General features: G+C 39.9%; 1 protein-coding gene across 1 annotated transcript in view; it reads left to right on the top strand.

Moving 5' to 3' along the window:
- LOC124614011 (cytoplasmic aconitate hydratase-like) overlaps positions 1-18,059 on the top strand; it is a 321,152-nt gene that overhangs the window by 241,630 nt on the left and 61,463 nt on the right. Inside the window, exons 11-12 of the mRNA XM_047142827.1 lie at positions 4,142-4,362; positions 7,719-7,875. Of these exons, the coding sequence (XP_046998783.1) occupies positions 4,142-4,362; positions 7,719-7,875 (378 nt within the window). The remainder of the gene's footprint in view (positions 1-4,141; positions 4,363-7,718; positions 7,876-18,059) is intronic.

Raw genomic sequence — 18,059 nt, 5'->3', positions numbered from 1 at the left:
GGAGAGAGGAGAAAAAAAGGGGAAGAAGGGAAAGTGGATTCAGTTACTTACAACGCAGGTTATGTAGCAACAGGGGAAAGGTAAACAGGGAGGGTAGCAAAGATGGAGGCATGGGTGTCAGAGGGAAGCCAAAGATATTCTGCTGTAAATACTGTACCAGCTTCAAACCAAAGAGGATGCATACAGAAGTAAAGAGGTTTATAGTATAAAGATAAACACAACTATGTAGGATGAAAAGATGCATGAATGGCTAAAGAGGAAAGGGAAAGAGGAGAAGACTGAAGAGTAAATGGGAGTGAGGTTGGTTAACGTAGGCTCAGTCCAGGGGGATGGTGGGATGAAAGGATGTGTTGGAGTGCAAGCTCCCATCTCCGCAGTTCCAAGGGACTGGTGTTCGTTGGGAGAAGCCAAATGGTACGTACAGTTTAGCAGGTTCCTAGGTCCCTAGAATTATGATGGAGGGCCTGCCCCATTCATCCCCCCACAACCACCTACTCCAGCCCCGCTACTGGTAAAACATACACAATTCAAGGCAGGGCCACATGTGAAACAACACATGTCATTTATCAGCTGACATGCCTGCTCTGCACAGCCTTTTACATTGGTATGACGACAACTAAACTGGCTGTGCGCATGAACAGGCACAGACGAACTGTCCGCCTAGGAAATGTCCAATACTCAGTAGCAGAGCATTCCATCCAGCACAATTCTAGGGACCTAGGAACCTGCTAAGCCGTACATGCCGTTTGGCTTCTCCCACCCAACACCAGTCCCTCAGAACTGCGGAGATGGGAACTTGCACTCCAACACATCCTTTCATCCCACCATCCCCCTGGACTGAACCTACATTAACCAACCTCACTCCCATTTACTCTTCAGTCTTCTCCTCTTTCCCTTTCCTCTTTAGCCATTCACGCTTCTTTTCATCCTACATAGTTGTGTTGATCTTTATACTATGTACCTCTTTACTTCTGTATGAATCCTCTTTGGTTTGAAGCTGGCACAGTACTTACAGCAGAATATCTTTGGCTTCCCTCTGACACCCATGCTTCCATCTTTGCTACCCTCCCTGTTTACCTTTCCCCTGTTGCTTCATAACCTGGGTTGTGAGTAACTGAATCCACTTTCCCTTCTTCCTCTTTTTTTCTCCCTCTCTCCTCTCTGACGAAGGAACAAAGTTCCAAAAGCTAGAATACGTAAAATTTTCTGTTCTGTTTGGTGTATCTATTGGCTATACTGAGCTGAGGTAAGTACTGGCCAGCCCCTCTCTCTCTTTGTTAGTATTTGTTCATTATGTTTTTCATAGTAGTGTACCCATATTCTACTTTCTTATTCATTATTAGGCCTTCTCCTGCATTACTGCTATTTGATTTTGTGTTGATGAGCATTGGAAATTTTACAAATAAATTTCAAGATAGTTAACAAGTTGGTACTTTCTGCAGAAATGTGTTGTGAAACTTCATACAGAATACAAGCTATCAAAATAGCAGCACACAGCATACCTCTGGTGCTGAACCTATTTATAACATTTTAGGATATATGATTTCCTGTTTTATTACTTAACGAACTGTTAGAATTCTTGTAAATATGTTTGATCTTTAAAGTGCACCCTAAATTGAGTTGCATAACATTTGCTGAAAAACATGAGTGTTTGGGCCAAAATAAAATTCTGTCTCTTGGGAAGAGAAATTAATGTATTGTGCTCATTGGTTGTCGACACAATAACAGAATTTGATTGGAGTCATATTCAGTTATTGAGTATAAAACAAAAGGAAGTGTAAACAATGAAATTGTTGTTTATATTTATAGTAATCCTTCCAGCCATCTGTGGTCATCCTTGTACGGAGCCATGTTGTTTGTAAAGTGTTATCACAGTAATCATCTCCAAACTGGATTGTATTACAGGAAGAATGTGTGAAATAGTAACGGGAAAAAAATACAGAGCACTCATAAAAAAAAATTTGAGATATCCAAACAAATTTGTAAATCTGAATTCAATTTTGATTGGTCAGTGTAAATCTTCCCAGAAACATTTCTGAATAGTGGACAAATAGTTGATTTTAAGCATACACTCTTAAGCTCTAGTGTTGGAGAGATACCTTTTTTTTTTCTCCAAAGTGAAGATATTTGATTACAAAACAAAAGAATTCCCTTGATACACTGGAAAGTCACAGTGATAATGAGTTGCAGCAGTAGAGCAGTGGAAGTTTGAATATGAGTAGAATAAATTCTGTAATAGCAGTTTTCCCAAAATCAGAATGTGAGTTTGTGCACAGCTGCATAATAATAAGAGATCAAAGTAGTGCCAGTTGTTTGTGGTTTGTTTGATTATCGTATGTTTGGTTTTCTCCTTAAGTAAGGTAATTTTTGAACATGCTGCTATATATACAGGGTGAGTCACCAAACGTTACCGCTGGATATATTTCGTAAACCACATCAAATACTGACAAACCTATTCCACAGACCGAATGTGATGAGAGGGGCTAGTGTAATTGGTTAATACAAACCATAAAAAAAATGCACGGAAGTATGTTTTTTAACACAAACCTACGTTTTTTTAAATGGAACCCTGTTAGTTTTGTTAGCACATCTGAACATATAAACAAATACGTAATCAGTGCCGTTTGTTGCATTGTAAAATGTTAATTACATCCGGAGATGTTTTAACCTAAAGTTGATGCTTGAGTGCCACTCCTCCGCTGTTCGATCGTGTGTATCGGAGAGCACCAAATTACGTAGGGATCCAAAGGGAACAGTGATGGACCTTAGGTACAGAAGAGACTGGAACAGCACATTATGTCCACATGCTAACACCTTTTTATTGGTCTTTTTCACTGACGCACATATGCATCACCATGAGGGGTGAGGTACACGTACACACGTGGTTTCCGTTTTCAATTACGTAGTGGAATAGAGGGTGTCCCGACATGTCAGGCCAATAGATGTTCAATGTGGTGGCCATCATTTGCTGCACATAATCGCAATCTCTGGCGTAATGAATGTCGTACACGCTGCAGTACATCTGGTGTAATGTCGCCGCAGGCTGCCACAATACGTTGTTTCATATCCTCTGAGGTTGTAGGCACATCACGGTACACATTCTCCTTTGACATACCCCACAGAAAGAAGTCCAGAGGTGTAAGATCAGGAGAACGGGCTGGCCAATTTATGCGTCCTCCACGTCCTATGAAACGCCCGTTGAACATCCTGTCAAGGGTCAGCCTAGTGTTAATTGCAGAATGTGCAGGTGCACCATTATGCTGATGCCACATATGTCGACGCGTTTCCAGTGGGACATTTTCGAGCAACGTTGGTAGATCATTCTGTAGAAACGCGATGTATGTTGCAGTGCTCTCCGATACATACGATCGAACAGCGGAGGAGTGGTACTCAAGCGTCAACTTTAGGTTACAATATCTCCGGATGTAATTAACATTTTACAATGCAACAAACGGCATTGATTACGTATTTGTTTATATGTTCAGATGTGCTAACAAAACTAACGTGGTTCCATTTAAAAAAACGTAGGTTTGTGTTAAAAAACATACTTCCGTGCATTTTTGTATGGTTTGTATTAAACAATTACACTAGCCCCTCTCCTCACGTTTGGTCTGTGGAATCGGTTCATCAGTATTTGATGTGGTTTACGAAATATATCCAGTGGTAATGTTAAGTTACTCACCCTGTAGACCTCTTGTACAGAAGCATGTTCTGTCACCACTTAAAAATCTCATCATTAAAGGTTGAAACTGATCGTGGATGATTACACAAAGCATGCAGCAACTGGGACTGTGTTGCCCTTCATTTTTTTTGTAAAATGTTGACACAGAGAATACATTTCTGTATATTGTCTTGTTGAGTATTTCTAGTTGAATGTTCTTGCGCATAAAACAGACATTCTTGTGCATAAAACTGACATCCAGGTTCATTGTTTCAGTTCCAGAACACTGGAAACTTGGTTTTTATTTCTAAATGGAAATCAGTTGATATTTTACGTGCATATTTTAAATTTCTTTTCATAAATATGTATATACTTCAGTCCCTAATAATTACAAAGACACTTCGATTCTGTTATAATTAATTATATGTGTAAGTAACAATTGCCAATTCAGTGATAATTTTTATGACTGATTTGTTTCAGGACTGCTAGCAAAGAAGGCTGTAGAAGCTGGGTTAACTGTCGCTCCATATATTAAGACGAGCCTGTCACCTGGTTCTGGAGTAGTTACTTATTATTTAGAAGAGAGTGGTGTTATCCCCTATTTGCAGAAACTTGGTTTCTCAGTAGTTGGCTATGGCTGCATGACATGCATAGGTAACAGTGGACCATTGCCTGAACCAGTGGTTGAAGCTATTGAGACGGTTAGTCATTTCTTTGCTTTTAAATATTTGAGAAGAACAGTTACGTGAAGCTATGATCTAGATACCAAGTATAAATAATTGCAAAATGGTGTACCTCCTTCTGTCCATATGTGTTTCACAAGAAATTAATTTCATGGAATAGCTTACTCCTGTGACAAACAATGGAAAGTCCGGGATGGAATAAAAATACTATGGAAATAACAGATTGGTACTCACCATATAGAGGAGGCATTGACTCGGTCAAGCACAGTGAAAAGAATAGTAGAAATATACGTACTTTCAGACAAAGTCCTTCCTGCAGGGGTGGGTGGTGGGGATAAGGTGGCAGCAAGGCATGGGGAGGGGGATGGATTGCTGGGTAGGGGTGAGAATGGAGGAAGATGCCAGTGCTGCATGTGGGAGTGTGGGACAGGATAAAGCTACTAGGTGCAGTATCAGGAAGCTGTGTTGGGAGCAGGAAAAAAAGGGGGGTGAAAGGGAGGAGACAGGAGTAGAGAAAAGGAAAGGACTTCTGGGTGCATTGGTGGTATAGAAGGGGTGTGGTTACTGTAGCAGGAGCAGGGAAGGGGATAGGAAAGGGAAGGGCAGGGACTAGCAGAGGTTGAGGCCAGGGGGGTTACAGGAATAGGGTATGTTATAGAGAGATTTCCCACCTCTGCAGTTCAGAAAAACTGCTTTTCAAGGCAAGAATTGATATTGCATAGGCTGTGAAGCAGTCATTAAAGTGAGGCCCATCGTGTGGAGAATGTAGCACAATTGTTACAGATAAATTTGTAGATCACATGCCTGCTTTCACAGGTGGCCATGCTTTTGATAGGATAGAAGATGTCAGTGGCAGGACTGGAGTTGGTGGTAGTGGGAAGATGCATGGGACAGATCTTTCATGTAGGACTATGGTAGGGATATGAACCATGGGGCAAGATGTTGGGAGCAGAGGTGGAGGAGAGACAGATAAGGATATTGCATATGTTGGGTGGGCAATGGAGTACCACTGTGTGATGGGTGGGAATGATATTTCTTATTTCAGGGCATGATGAAATATTATTGGAACCATAGCAAAGAATGAGTCAGTTGTTCCAATCCTGGGTGGTACTGAGCCATAAGAGAAGCGATCCTCTATGGCTGGACTGTGAGTACATGAGAGATGGTAGGTGATTGGTGAGAAAAGGTATAGGATATCAGTTTCTGGAATAGGTTTAGTGGGTGATTTCGTTCTGTGAAGGCAGCAGTGAGACTCTTGGCACATTTTGAAATGGACTGCTTGAGACTACAGATGCAGTGACCATGGGTGGTTATGGAAGGGACTTCTTCGTGAAGAATGGGTGGCAGCTGATGAAGTGGAGGTATTGTCAGTAGTTAGTAGGTTTGATTTGGACAGATGTAGATGTCCTTAAGGTTGAAGTCGACATCAAAGAAGGTAGTTTGTTGGCTGAGGATGAACATATGAAGTGGATGGGAAGAAAATGTTGAGGTTCTGCAAGATGTGGATGGATTGCCCCCACATGGCTGCTTTCACAGGTAGCCCTGTCTTTGATGGGGTAGGAGACATCAGTGGCAGGATGAAGATGTCATCATAGAATATGAACCAATTTAGAGGTTTGGCAATTTGAGTAGTTTGGATAAATTACTCTAGATGGGCTAGTAATAAATTAGTGTAGGTTGGTATAATGCAGGTGCCATGGATGGGTAAGATCTTCAAAGGAGAAGTAATTGTGGGTGAGGATATCCTCATTACCACCCAGGACTGGAGCAGCTGAATCACATTCCTTGCCAATGTTTTGATTATCCCTCATCCTGCTCTAAAATGAGGAATATCCACCCATCCTTCTCAGAGGTATTCCGCCATCCACCCACCCTACACAATATTCTTGTCTGTCCTTACTCCACACTTGCACCCAACACCTTATCCCATGGCTCATATCCCTGCCTTAGTCAGAGCTAAAAGATCTGTCCCATATGTCCTCCCACTACCACTGACTTCAGTCCTGCCACTGATGTCTCCTACCCCATAAAAGACAGGGATACCTGTGAAAGCAGTCATGTGATCTACAAACTTAGTTCCAACATTGTGTTACATTGTACATTGGAATGATTAAGAGCTAGTTTTCTATCCATATGAAAGGCCACTGTCCAACTGTGGAAACGAGACAGCTAGACCACTCAGTTGCTGAACACACCGCCCAACACAATGTGCTTCACTTTAATTACTACTTCACAACCTGTGTCACCTGGAGTCTTCCAGCTTTTCTGAACTGCACAGGTGGGAATTCTCCCTACAACAAATCCTTTGTTCCCGTAACCATTTGTCCTCAACCTTTACTTGTCACTGATCTCCACCTTTCCTGTTCATGATTCACAAATACAATGGGTAATAGAAATACTGTATATCCAAGCCCAAGTAACACATAAGCTTTTCAAAATCAAAACAAATAACAGGATGACAAGAATCAGAAAAACTTATTACTTAAGAATTATGGCCAACATACTTGCTACTCAATAAGACAATACAGCACGTACTCCCTATGTTTTTAATATTCAACTGACTTTTGCAAGGTGAAAATATAAAGTTGTAGTTGCAAGTTTAAAATCAGAAACACACAGCCTTATTTTCTATAACCCACAAAACTTGCAGTTTTTACAAAGACAAAGCTCAGTTTCACCCAATATATTTGTTATCACACTGGGCTGATTCACAGTTAATGAAGGAGTTGAAAATAAGTAATCCATACTGCTGATAACATCACTTAGCAGTGAGTTGTATCACTCGAGCTAAAGAATCAGCTAATTTATTACCATTGCCAGTGACAACCAGTACATTGTTTTGCACTTGCAGAATATAGATTACTCTAAATTTTCCTCAAATTAAATTGCTAACAAAGATCACATAAGAACATAATTGCTTTCTTAAACTCAACCAGCATTATGTTTACAGTTTTTATTAATAGTAAATTTTTATCCTCATATCAACCTGGTTGTCTAATGGTTTGTCATAGTATCTAAAATACCGAACATATGTGTGGCATTACTTGATTCAGTTACTAGTAACTTTTTGTGTTTTCTGTCGATTCTAATAAATTCTTTGATTGGCAAAATAGTTCACAGGTGAATGGCTTGATGTCAGTGTCCAACAGGCACAATATTTCAGTAAAACGGTTGCTTGCCATGAACTACCTCACCATGACGTACTCCAAGAGAATTAGAAAAATAACAATTCTGTGATACTGTAACTGTCTCCTCTGCTTATTCTTGACACTAACCCATAGTGCGCAGACTGTTAACTGAAGGGGAGTAAAAAATTTTATACTATGAGTGGAAATCTTTGATTTTAATGTGCTGTGATTTAATTTTGGTTTCAGGGTGATCTTGTGTGCTGTGGAGTCTTATCTGGAAATCGTAATTTCGAAGGTCGGATCCATCCACATACTCGTGCCAATTATCTTGCATCTCCTTTGTTAGTGATAGCTTATGCAATTGCAGGAAGAATTGATATAAACTTTGAGAAGGAGCCACTTGGTAAGTAAAGGTAACAAATATAAGTACAAGACTAAAATGAGATTTTTTTATTATGTAAGTAAATGCTTGAAAATCGCTCTTACCGTGTAAAATTTCCAACATTTGTACATGCACAGCTCCTAGGCATCTGTACATGCACAGCTCCTAGCCATATATATGTGGATGGGTATGAATGTGTGTGTGTGTGTGTGTGTGTGTGTGTGTGTGTGTGTGTGTGTGTGTGCGCGCGCACGCGCATATAGATTATATCTCCTATTGCTCAAACCATAATTATGGAGAGCTGGTTTAATGGTAGTTGCTAGAAAGAATATTGTGGAAGTATCCACCCTGCAAGGCCACTGATAAATGTTGATATCACAGTGACAGTGCTCCTTTGCCATACCTGTGCACAGTTTGGACAAAGTATTGTGAATGTGACTCAGGTGTCTTACGTCTCAGGTACATCAAAATTTGAAAGGGAGGAGAGTACAGATTGTTAGTAAGATCCAAAATAGTTTGCAGGGTGGAGTTATCCTCAGACTCCAAACATTGTAGAATTTTCTGAATGACTTGATGCTAGGAGTACCAAGTGAAGTTGTATGGTGTTTACGCTGAAGAAGACTAAACTGCATCGGTTTTTTTCTTGTGCCTCAGAGTAAAACATTTATCACTGTTTACCGTAATTTACTCCTTTTGCAAACCTTGTCAATTGAACAACCAGGTTTTGTTTTTTCATAATCTCTCACTGTAAAACAAGGAGCGTGTGTGTGTGGGGGGGGGGGGGGGGGGGGGGGGGGGGGGGCGGCGGCGCACTCTAAGGCACAAGAAAAAAACCGATGCAGTTTAGTCTTCTTCAGCGTAAACACCATACAACTTCACTTGGTACTCCTAGCATCCAGCACTCCACAGCCCTCATTTCACCATCTCACCCAGTCTTTTTTACTTCTCTCCTTTTCCGCTGACCCCCCTCCCTACCTACCTACCACTCGCCAACCCTCCATCTAAGGTGCAGCACTTCACTGAGTGCCACCCCTATCCTACTATCCCTCCCCCTCCCCGCCCCAACCTTCTCCTTACTCCCACCCAGTCACCACTCCCGTCATGCACTGGTGCTGTTGCTCGCAATGTGGCATCAGATCTTCAGGTGCCTGAGATTGCGCGTGTGTGTGTGTGTGTGTGTGTGTGTGTGTGTGTGTGTGTGTGTGTGTGGAGGGATATATATATATATATCTCCTCCCTCCCTCTCCCCCTCTCTCCCTCCACACACACACACACACACACACACACACACACACAAACAAATGCAATATATATATAATCTCCCCCCTCTCTCCCTACACACACACACACAAATGCAAATTTTTTTTTTTTTTTTTTGACAAAGTCCTTATTGGCCAGAAGCTTAAGAGTGTCTTTTTGTTGCATCTATCTGTGACTCGGCATCTCCACTACATGTCATCTCAAAGACATGAGATCTTCATTTGTAATCCATGATACCCCTTTAGTAGTTGGTTTTCCAAAACATGACCTATCCAGTATGAAACACTGGAAAATCCAGGATGGAATGTAACAATATTATGAAAAGGATAGTTGCTACTCACTATGTAGTGGAGATGCTGAGTCGCAGAAAGCCACAACAAAAAAACTTTCAGAAAGTTAGCTCTCAGCCAACAAGGCCTTTGTCAAAAAAAAGACCTCCCCCCCCCCACAACGGCCGCACTTGCACGTGTGTGCACACAAACACAACTCACACACACACACACACACACACACACACACACACACACACACACACGTGACCATAGTCTCTGGCAGCTGCCAGAGACTGCGGTCGTATATGTAGGAGTTGCGTTTGAGTGAGGTGAGTGAGCGACTTATTACCCAGGATGAGACTGTTATGATTAGTGGCCCTTCCTCTTTGCTATGGATATTGTCTTCCAGGTCATTACTGTGGAATGCAAATGGTAATGATTCCAAGCAAATTACATTGTGCGTGTGTGAACTGTGTTCATGATATTATTATTGGGTTTGGTACTGTCAGGACAGACCTCAAATGTAATGATACCTTACCATTAATGTTCTTCACCTCCTGCAGATGTCCTTGTAGGTTCCAGATTACCGATTCAAAAGATGTCATTTAAGCTTTGTAGTATTACATGCTGGTTGGGCAGATGACCTTTCCCACTCCCTATTTATTTATGACAAGGAGAGATGATCATGGCATAATAGTAACATAGTATTAGGTAATAGTGAAACACATAGTTTGTGCAGTCGTTTTGTTTCACGCTTGTGAGATTTTGAATAGAGAATGATCTTCAGTTGTGACCACATAATAGTTCTGCGTCATTTAAAGATGTCTTATGAATGCATTGCTAAGCCATGAGCTTTGTCAGGTATGATTTTTGCCGATATTTATTCCTGCGACTGACAGAGAAGATTCAGAAAACCACCCTTGCGTGTGGAGTTTCAAGAAAGCTCAAAATTTTTCAGCATTGTCACCAGAACTGATCTTGTCCCTTTGGTTCAGAGCTGAGTGGAAAGACTGAATCAGAGACTTTGGAAGTTGTGTGACAAGTTAGGCTGCAACTTCCTGGACTTTCATCATAGGATTGAGAACTGTAGGGTCCACCTAAATCGGGCTTACTGTGTGTGGGGTGCACACAAGGGTTTTTACATTACGCGATTCTCCATTCAATTCAGATAACAATAGCTGTGGCAAACTCAGAAGTATCAGTGTAAGTTCGAAGGAAATGCCTCGCACAGGTGAGAGTATTAAAATCCTAAAGATGAACTACCGAAGCATTCGCAGCAAAGTGCCAGAGTTTGAAGAGCTCATGAAAAGCAGTGGAGCTCACATAATACTAGGTACAGAAAGCGGATTGAAACATGAAATTGACAGCATTGCGATTTTTGGAAACAATTTAAATGTATATCAAAAGGATAGGCATATGGGAAATGGAGATGGTATATTTGTTGCAATAGACAAGAAACTCGGATCCACCAATGTAGAAATTGAAGCTGTATGTGAGATTGTTTGGGCAAGCCTCAGTATCAGGGGTGGTCATAAAATAATAATGGATCCTTCTATAAAGCACCAGACTCAACCGAAGACTTCAGAGAAACCCTCAGTTCCCTAGTACGTAAGTTCCCTTCTCTTTATATTTCTCTCTGTCAAAAGCTGCCATACAGGAACAAGGTTACTGTTCCACATAATGAAACTGTTTACTGTTGCAACATAAAAAAAAAGCGTATCTTTCTCTCCACTGGTCTAACTGGTGTATAGTTACCATTATGGCTGTGAACTCTGTTACGGATGCAGGGCAGGACACAGCTAACGTTGTGTCATCCTATTTTCTTCTGATAAAGCTTATATATTTCGGGTGATGAGCATTGACAGAACTGTAATTGGTATATTATCTTTAGCTTTTACTGCAGATACACATCCTTTTGTATGGATGAGGATGTGCACTTATATGCAGTTGGCAAACATTTTTCAGCAAGGAGCACAAGGAGGCAAAGCAGGCAGTGCAGCACATGTGAGCAAGAGATAAGGACTAATTTTGTATGTAGTTACTGCAAAGTACCCCCCAGTATGTATTCAGCCATGTTTTGAAAAAGTTCGTAAAAAATGTTAAGCTGTGAATAAGTAAATTTGCTGGACATGTACGGATGGGACTTTTTTTGGAGGAGCCCGGGAACATGCAGAAAGGGCTTCAGTTTCAATGTGAGCAAAATGAACACAAGAACAGGTTAAACATTGGAACAATCAGTATTGTAGTTGTAAACTGTACTGGAAAAGAACCAGAGCTCCAAATGCTATTAGAAAGCATCGAATTTCAAATCATTATAGGTGCAAAAAGCTGGTTGAAGCCAGAAATAAGCTCAGCCGAAATTTTTACAAAGCATCTAATTGTGTTAATAAAAGGGTAGACTAAACACAGTTGGCAGTGGAGTGTTTGTTGCATTCAGTAGTAGTTTGCCTTGTATTGAAACTGAAGTAGATAGTTCCTGTGAGTTAGTGTGGGTAGGATGTTGCAATAGTAAATGCTTTCATTCTGTGGAAAAGTAACCTTTTTCCTGTGAGGCAGCTTTCAACTGTGAGAAATATGGAGAGAAGGGGAAGGTAAGCATTCATCACAAAAAATGAACCAGGAGCTTGTGAAATTTCCTGTTTCATATCAAATCAAGAGAAAAAATAAGATAACAGTACTGAATAAAACCAGTATAAATTAATAATTGGTTCCCTTTACCAACCTCCTGACTCAAATGATACAGTTGCTGAACAGTTAGAAAAAAAAAAACCATGAGTGTCATTTCAGTTAGGTACCCTACCCATAAAATTATGGTTCATGACGACTTCAATCTATCTGTGAAAAAAAACCATGAGTGTCATTTCAGTTAGGTACCCTACCCATAAAATTATGGTTCATGACGACTTCAATCTATCTGTGATACATTTGTGAAAATACATGTTTAATGTCGGTGGTAGGCTATAAAACCATCTGAAATTGTACTGAGTGCGTGCTTTCTCAGAAAATTATTTTCAGAAGATGACTTGGAATGTGAATTGTTGCAAAAACAAACTTGACCTATTAGCAACAAATAATCCCGACCAAATAGAGAGCATCATGACAGATACAGAGATTAGTGACCACAGGATCGTTGCAGCTAGACTGAATGCCGTAACACCAAACTACCAAAAATGAATGCAAGATACATGTACAGTCTCCATTCCTTCCAGTCAGACTATGTAAGTGGTTTAAATTCAAAGAAATAATATTGATGGCATTTGAGAGAGATATACCAAATAAATTAATAAGAGATGGTACTGATCCCCCTGTGGTACACAAAATAGGTCTGAACACTGTTGCAGAAGAACCATAAATCATATTAAATTTAAAATAATTCAAAATCCCCAAGACTGGCAAAGTTTTACAGAAGTGTGAAATTTGACAGAAAATGCAGAGAGATGTAAAGTACACCAGTGGCAAGAAGCAATCGATACTTTCACTGCGCAATAATGATGGTGATGTTATTGTTAACAGTACCACTAAAGCAGAGTTATTAAACACGATACCCAAAATATCTTCACAAAAGTAGACAATGTATGTACTCTAAAATTTGAATCAAGAACAACTGCCAACGTGAGTAACTTAGAAGCAGGTATCCTCAGTGTATTGAAGCAGCTTAAAACACATCAGAAAGGCAAGTCCTCCAGTCCAGACTGTATACCAGCCAGGTTCCTTTCAGAGTATACTGCCACACTAGCTCCATACTTAGCAGTCATCTACAATCACTTGCTCTTCAAAAGATCCATATTCAAAGAATGGAAAATTGCACAAATCAAACCAACACCCAAGAAAGGAAATAGTAGTAATCTGCTGAACTGCAGACCTGTATCCTAATGTCAATTTGTAATAAGTTTTTGGAACATGTACTGTGCTCAAACATTATGAATTGCCTTGAAGAAAACAGTTTCATGACAAAAAGCCAGCACAGATTTAGAAAATATCATTCTTATGAAACACAACTGTTTCTTTATTCTCACAAAAAAATTAGTGCTGTTGACGGGGGACATCAAATTGATTCCATATTTTGAAATTTCCAGAAGGCTTTTGACACTGTTTCTCACTTGTGTCTTCTAATCAAGTTGCATGCCTGTGAAAGACCATCACAGTTCATAACAATTAATGGAAAGTCTTTGAGTAAAACAGAAGTAATAGCTGGCCTTCCCCAAGGAAGGGTTGTAGGCCCTGTGTTGTTCCTGATCAATGTAAACAATTCCGCAGCCTTCTTCAATTGTTTGCAGATGATGCTGTCATTTACCATCTTTAAAGTCATTATATGATTGAAACAAATTGCAAAATCATTTAGAAAAATCTCTCTATGGTGCAAAAAGTGGCAGTTGATTCTTAAAAAGTGTGAAGTCATCCATATGAGTACTAAAAGGAATCCACTACATTGCGTTTCCTCAATAAATCACACAAATATAAAGGCTGTAAACTCAACTAAATACTTAGTGATTATAAATATGAATAACGTAAATTGGAACGCTCATGTAGATAATGTTGTGGGGAAAACAAACCAAAAACTGATTTAATGGCAGAGCACTTAGGAAATGTAACGGGTCTCACAGAGTGACTGCTTGCACTATGCTTGTCTGCCCTCTTCTGCACTATTAATGTACAATGTGGGGTCCGCATCAGATAAGATTGATGGGGGACATCAACAAAGTTGAAAGAAGGGCAGCTTGTTTTGTATTATTATGAAACAAGGGATATGATACACAAATTGGGGTGGCAGTCATGAAAACAAAGGTGTTTTTCACTGCGGTAAGATGTTCTCATGAGATTTCAATCACCAACTTTCTCATTGGAGTATGCTAATATTTTGTAAGTGCCCACCTACATAGGGAAGTGTTCGTTTTTCCCTTGCACTGTTCGGGAGTGGAACAGAAGAGAAGTAGCTTAAAGCTGGTTTGATGAATCCTCTCCAAGGCCCTCAATTGTGACTTTCAGAGTAATCGTGTAGATGTAGACATAATAATGATACTTGTTTCCTTCTGTTACATACACGTGACTCTTGAAATAATTGTAAAATGATAAACAACAGTTGGAATCTAGAATCATGGCTGGACTCTGTATCCTTTCCAAAAGCAAGAAACCAGCTTTTATGGTAATATGTGAAACTTCAATTATTTCAGTCACAAAAGTGCAGACTGCCTAGGGGCTTGCCTTCAGTGTTTGCAAAACCATTTGTGACTTTGAATAAAACTGTTTTACAGCCAGTGCACTTCATTTCATTCTAAATGTGGATATTTGGCTATGGACTGCAGTTTAATGTAACATGCTGAAGAGAGAGGATGGTGAGCCAGACACAGATCAGATTTGTGTGCCATATTAACTGCTATTGGTCTTGTACACTAGCCAGATTGAGTGTGGTTCTCAGATGGTTTTTTTAATGCTCATTTAGGCAAATGATGGGCTGGTCCCTAATATCTGTCTTGAAAATAAGGTACCTAAACTGTTGAAACATAACACACAAAATTAAGTTTACACAATTCAGTATGATGCATCCAACTTCCCTTTCCCTGGTTGACTGATAACTATGGCAGCAGTAAGGTCATTCACCCACAAAGTTAAATTAAAATTAATTTGCCAAATCACAAAAACCACTGACTGCATACAACAGGATGAATGCTGGGAAAGAGACACACACACTTTTGAGGTGATGGTCAAATTTTATATCGAAATGACAATCAGCCAGAATTCTCTCTCTATTAACACTCGTCATTACTTGAGGTGACAGTTGTTGAGGTGTGGTGCTACATACTGCTCAACTGCATATAGGAAGTGTTGGGGGGTGAGTATCATGTCACTGGCATTGTGAAGCTTACTGCAAGGTTGGCTCAGATGACTGTTAATCTAGGGGAGTTATGTAGGAATTTTATGAAAGAGGGTCGGGTAGTGATTGTGGGTGGAGCTGGGAATAGTCTTTGTAGGGGTGGGGAATATGATGCAGGTGGTGACCTCGTAAGGATAGCTACTCAAACTCGTGGCACTTATGTGCATTTCGTGCAACTTTTTCAGCGTCATGATCGGCCTCATCATAATGGTGCTGTTAGCTGTGTTGACACGGGGTTGGAGAGAGCACTTATGGTGGAGGGCATGGCTCACATTGTAGTGGTGCCAGTTTAGTTTATCAATCAATCAGGTTTCTCTAGGCATGGCCTGCAGCTCAGTAGGTATGGGAATGGGAGGCTGGCAAAGCTTATAGGTGACAGTGTAGTGGGTGGTGGTGGGATCACTAGTGGAAAAATTTCTGTAGTAGTTGGTGTTAGAACTGCACCTTTTTTATATAAAAGTCAGCTGATAGGTGTCCCTGCTTGAAGGAAGACACTCAAGGAAGACACTCTAACAAAGGAATCTCCTTCAGAGGAAGACAGGTATCCAAGTAGTGAAGAAATTAGCATATTTCATCAAAATATGTGGGGTATAAAGTTAGTGAACTGCTTATAGATGTTGACTAGATATTATTGGTACATCAAAGCACCACTTAAATAATTTGACAATTTAGAGGCTTCCTTTACCAGGATACAGATTAGCTAGCTGCTTTCCAAGGAGTCTTTTGCGGAGTGGGGGAGTGGCCATGTACATAAAAAAGCAGTATTCCATTTGAGTCTGTAGATATATCACGGCATTGCACAGAACAGGTATTTGAATGTTGTGGAGGGGCAGTTGAATATAGTAAAACTAACTTCTAATTGTTGTTATTTATAGATCCACTAATCCTGACTTCATAGCATTTCTGGTCAAGCTAGAGAGGGTTCTTGGTTCACTTTATAGGAAGTTCCAAAAGTTAGGTATATATGGTGACTTAAATATTAACTTTGTATGTGATTGTGCAAGAAAAAGGATGTCAGAAGATCTCCTAAGTTCATATGATCTGATGCAAACTGTGTCTTTTCCGATGAGGGTGGAAGGAAACAGTAGCATAACCATAGGCAGTATTTTTATTCATTCTTCGTTACCAGATGGGCATTGTCTTAGTAAAAGGGTGAATGGTGTTTCAGACCATGATGCTCAAATTTTAACTGTAAAAGGTTTTTGTACTCAAGCAAATGATATATCTAATTACAAACTATGTAGAAAAGGTAATGCAAGGCAATAGTGTTTTTTTTAAACCTCGTTAAGGAACAAGAGTGGTAGGATATTTATAGTGCCAATAACATAGATGACAAATATAATGTTTCCTTAACACATTTCTCACACTCTTTGGAAGTTGCTTTCCATTAGAATGTTCTAACCAGGGCACCCTGGGTGACTGAGTAATAGGACAAGGATGTCGTGGAACAAAGTGGGAATTATATCAAAATGTTAGAAGTTGTCACAATTGAGCTACAGTAGCCCATTACAAACAGTATAGTAAGGTGCTTAAAAATATTATTTGGAAGGTAAAGAGTATGTGTTATGCAAATAGATTAGCTAATTCACAGGATAAAATTAAAACCAAAGTGAATTCCAAATACGTTTAACAGGTTAAAGTGTAGTGAGCTCACTTTCTGTAGAATAGCAGCATTACCATCACCTCTACCATGCTGTCATCTATGTTCTTTGGTGATAAACATTGTCATCGTAATATGTAAGAATTCAACAACATCAATGTCGGACCAAACAGTAAGGTGGATCATCACATACTTATGACTTTCGAACAGTCAAACATTCTTTGTGTCTGCCAATGCTGATTTCACAGCACACCATCATCAGACATTCACGTTCATATATGGGGATTATTGTGTGTTCGATCAGTCTGTAATCATAGAGGGGATATTCCTTACATTCAACATTGATTGTGCTGTCTCAGTGAAGAACACTGACCTTGTTTAGTGTGTCCCATTCACTGTTCCACCCCAAAATATTTTGGGTACTGTGGTATTGAGTAATAATGGACTCAATTTGTATGACTTTGTCCTAATGATAAGTACAGGATTGCACATCATAGAGATTGTGAAGTACTCATTCAGCTTAAGCCCACCACATGCTCTGCAAATGGGTGATCAAACTTACCGTTTGTTCAGTTTAGCAGTAGCCGTAAATATGCAACCATACTTGTTTTATAGATTAGCCCATGTAGGTGTACTGTAGTTGCGTCAAACGTAGTTTACAGCATAGCTGCAAGATTTTTTAAGTAGGTTTGCTAGGCTGGCTGCCAACCAAAACTTTGGAAGACTTAGGAAGGAATTTGGGGAAAACATTCGTCATGTCAGTGTTGACACATGATAGCAGTCCAGGCACTATTCATATCTGCTTGTGTTGTAACTGCAGGTGACAGGACTGTAGGGAAGTAATTTATTGGTGCTGGATGGATGTACTGATAACCAGACAATCATTTGCATTTGTACAGAATGAGTGGCACTAATTAGCAAAATAAAAGTTCCATTATTTGTGGTAAAAGAAAGCAGCAGTAACCCAGTAACCTGGATTTCAAAAATAAAAAAAAAGATACTTTGAAGAAGGTTGGAAATGACAGAAACTTTTATAGGACTAAAATAATAAATTGTGAATATCAAGAAAGAAATGTGTTGCTGTGAAAGACCAGTATCTTGTAAATTTTGATACTCCGGTGAATGTCTGCATTCGTATTGTTCCTTTGTGTCTACAAAATATTTGCTAACACTGTTCGCCTTGCTAGCCTTCAGTACGAGT

This window comes from Schistocerca americana, chromosome 4 (assembly GCF_021461395.2).
Source record: "Schistocerca americana isolate TAMUIC-IGC-003095 chromosome 4, iqSchAmer2.1, whole genome shotgun sequence".
NCBI classification, from domain to species: domain Eukaryota; kingdom Metazoa; phylum Arthropoda; class Insecta; order Orthoptera; family Acrididae; genus Schistocerca; species Schistocerca americana.
Note: the sequence above shows the minus strand (reverse complement) of the source record. Positions and strands in the feature narration are given on the sequence as shown.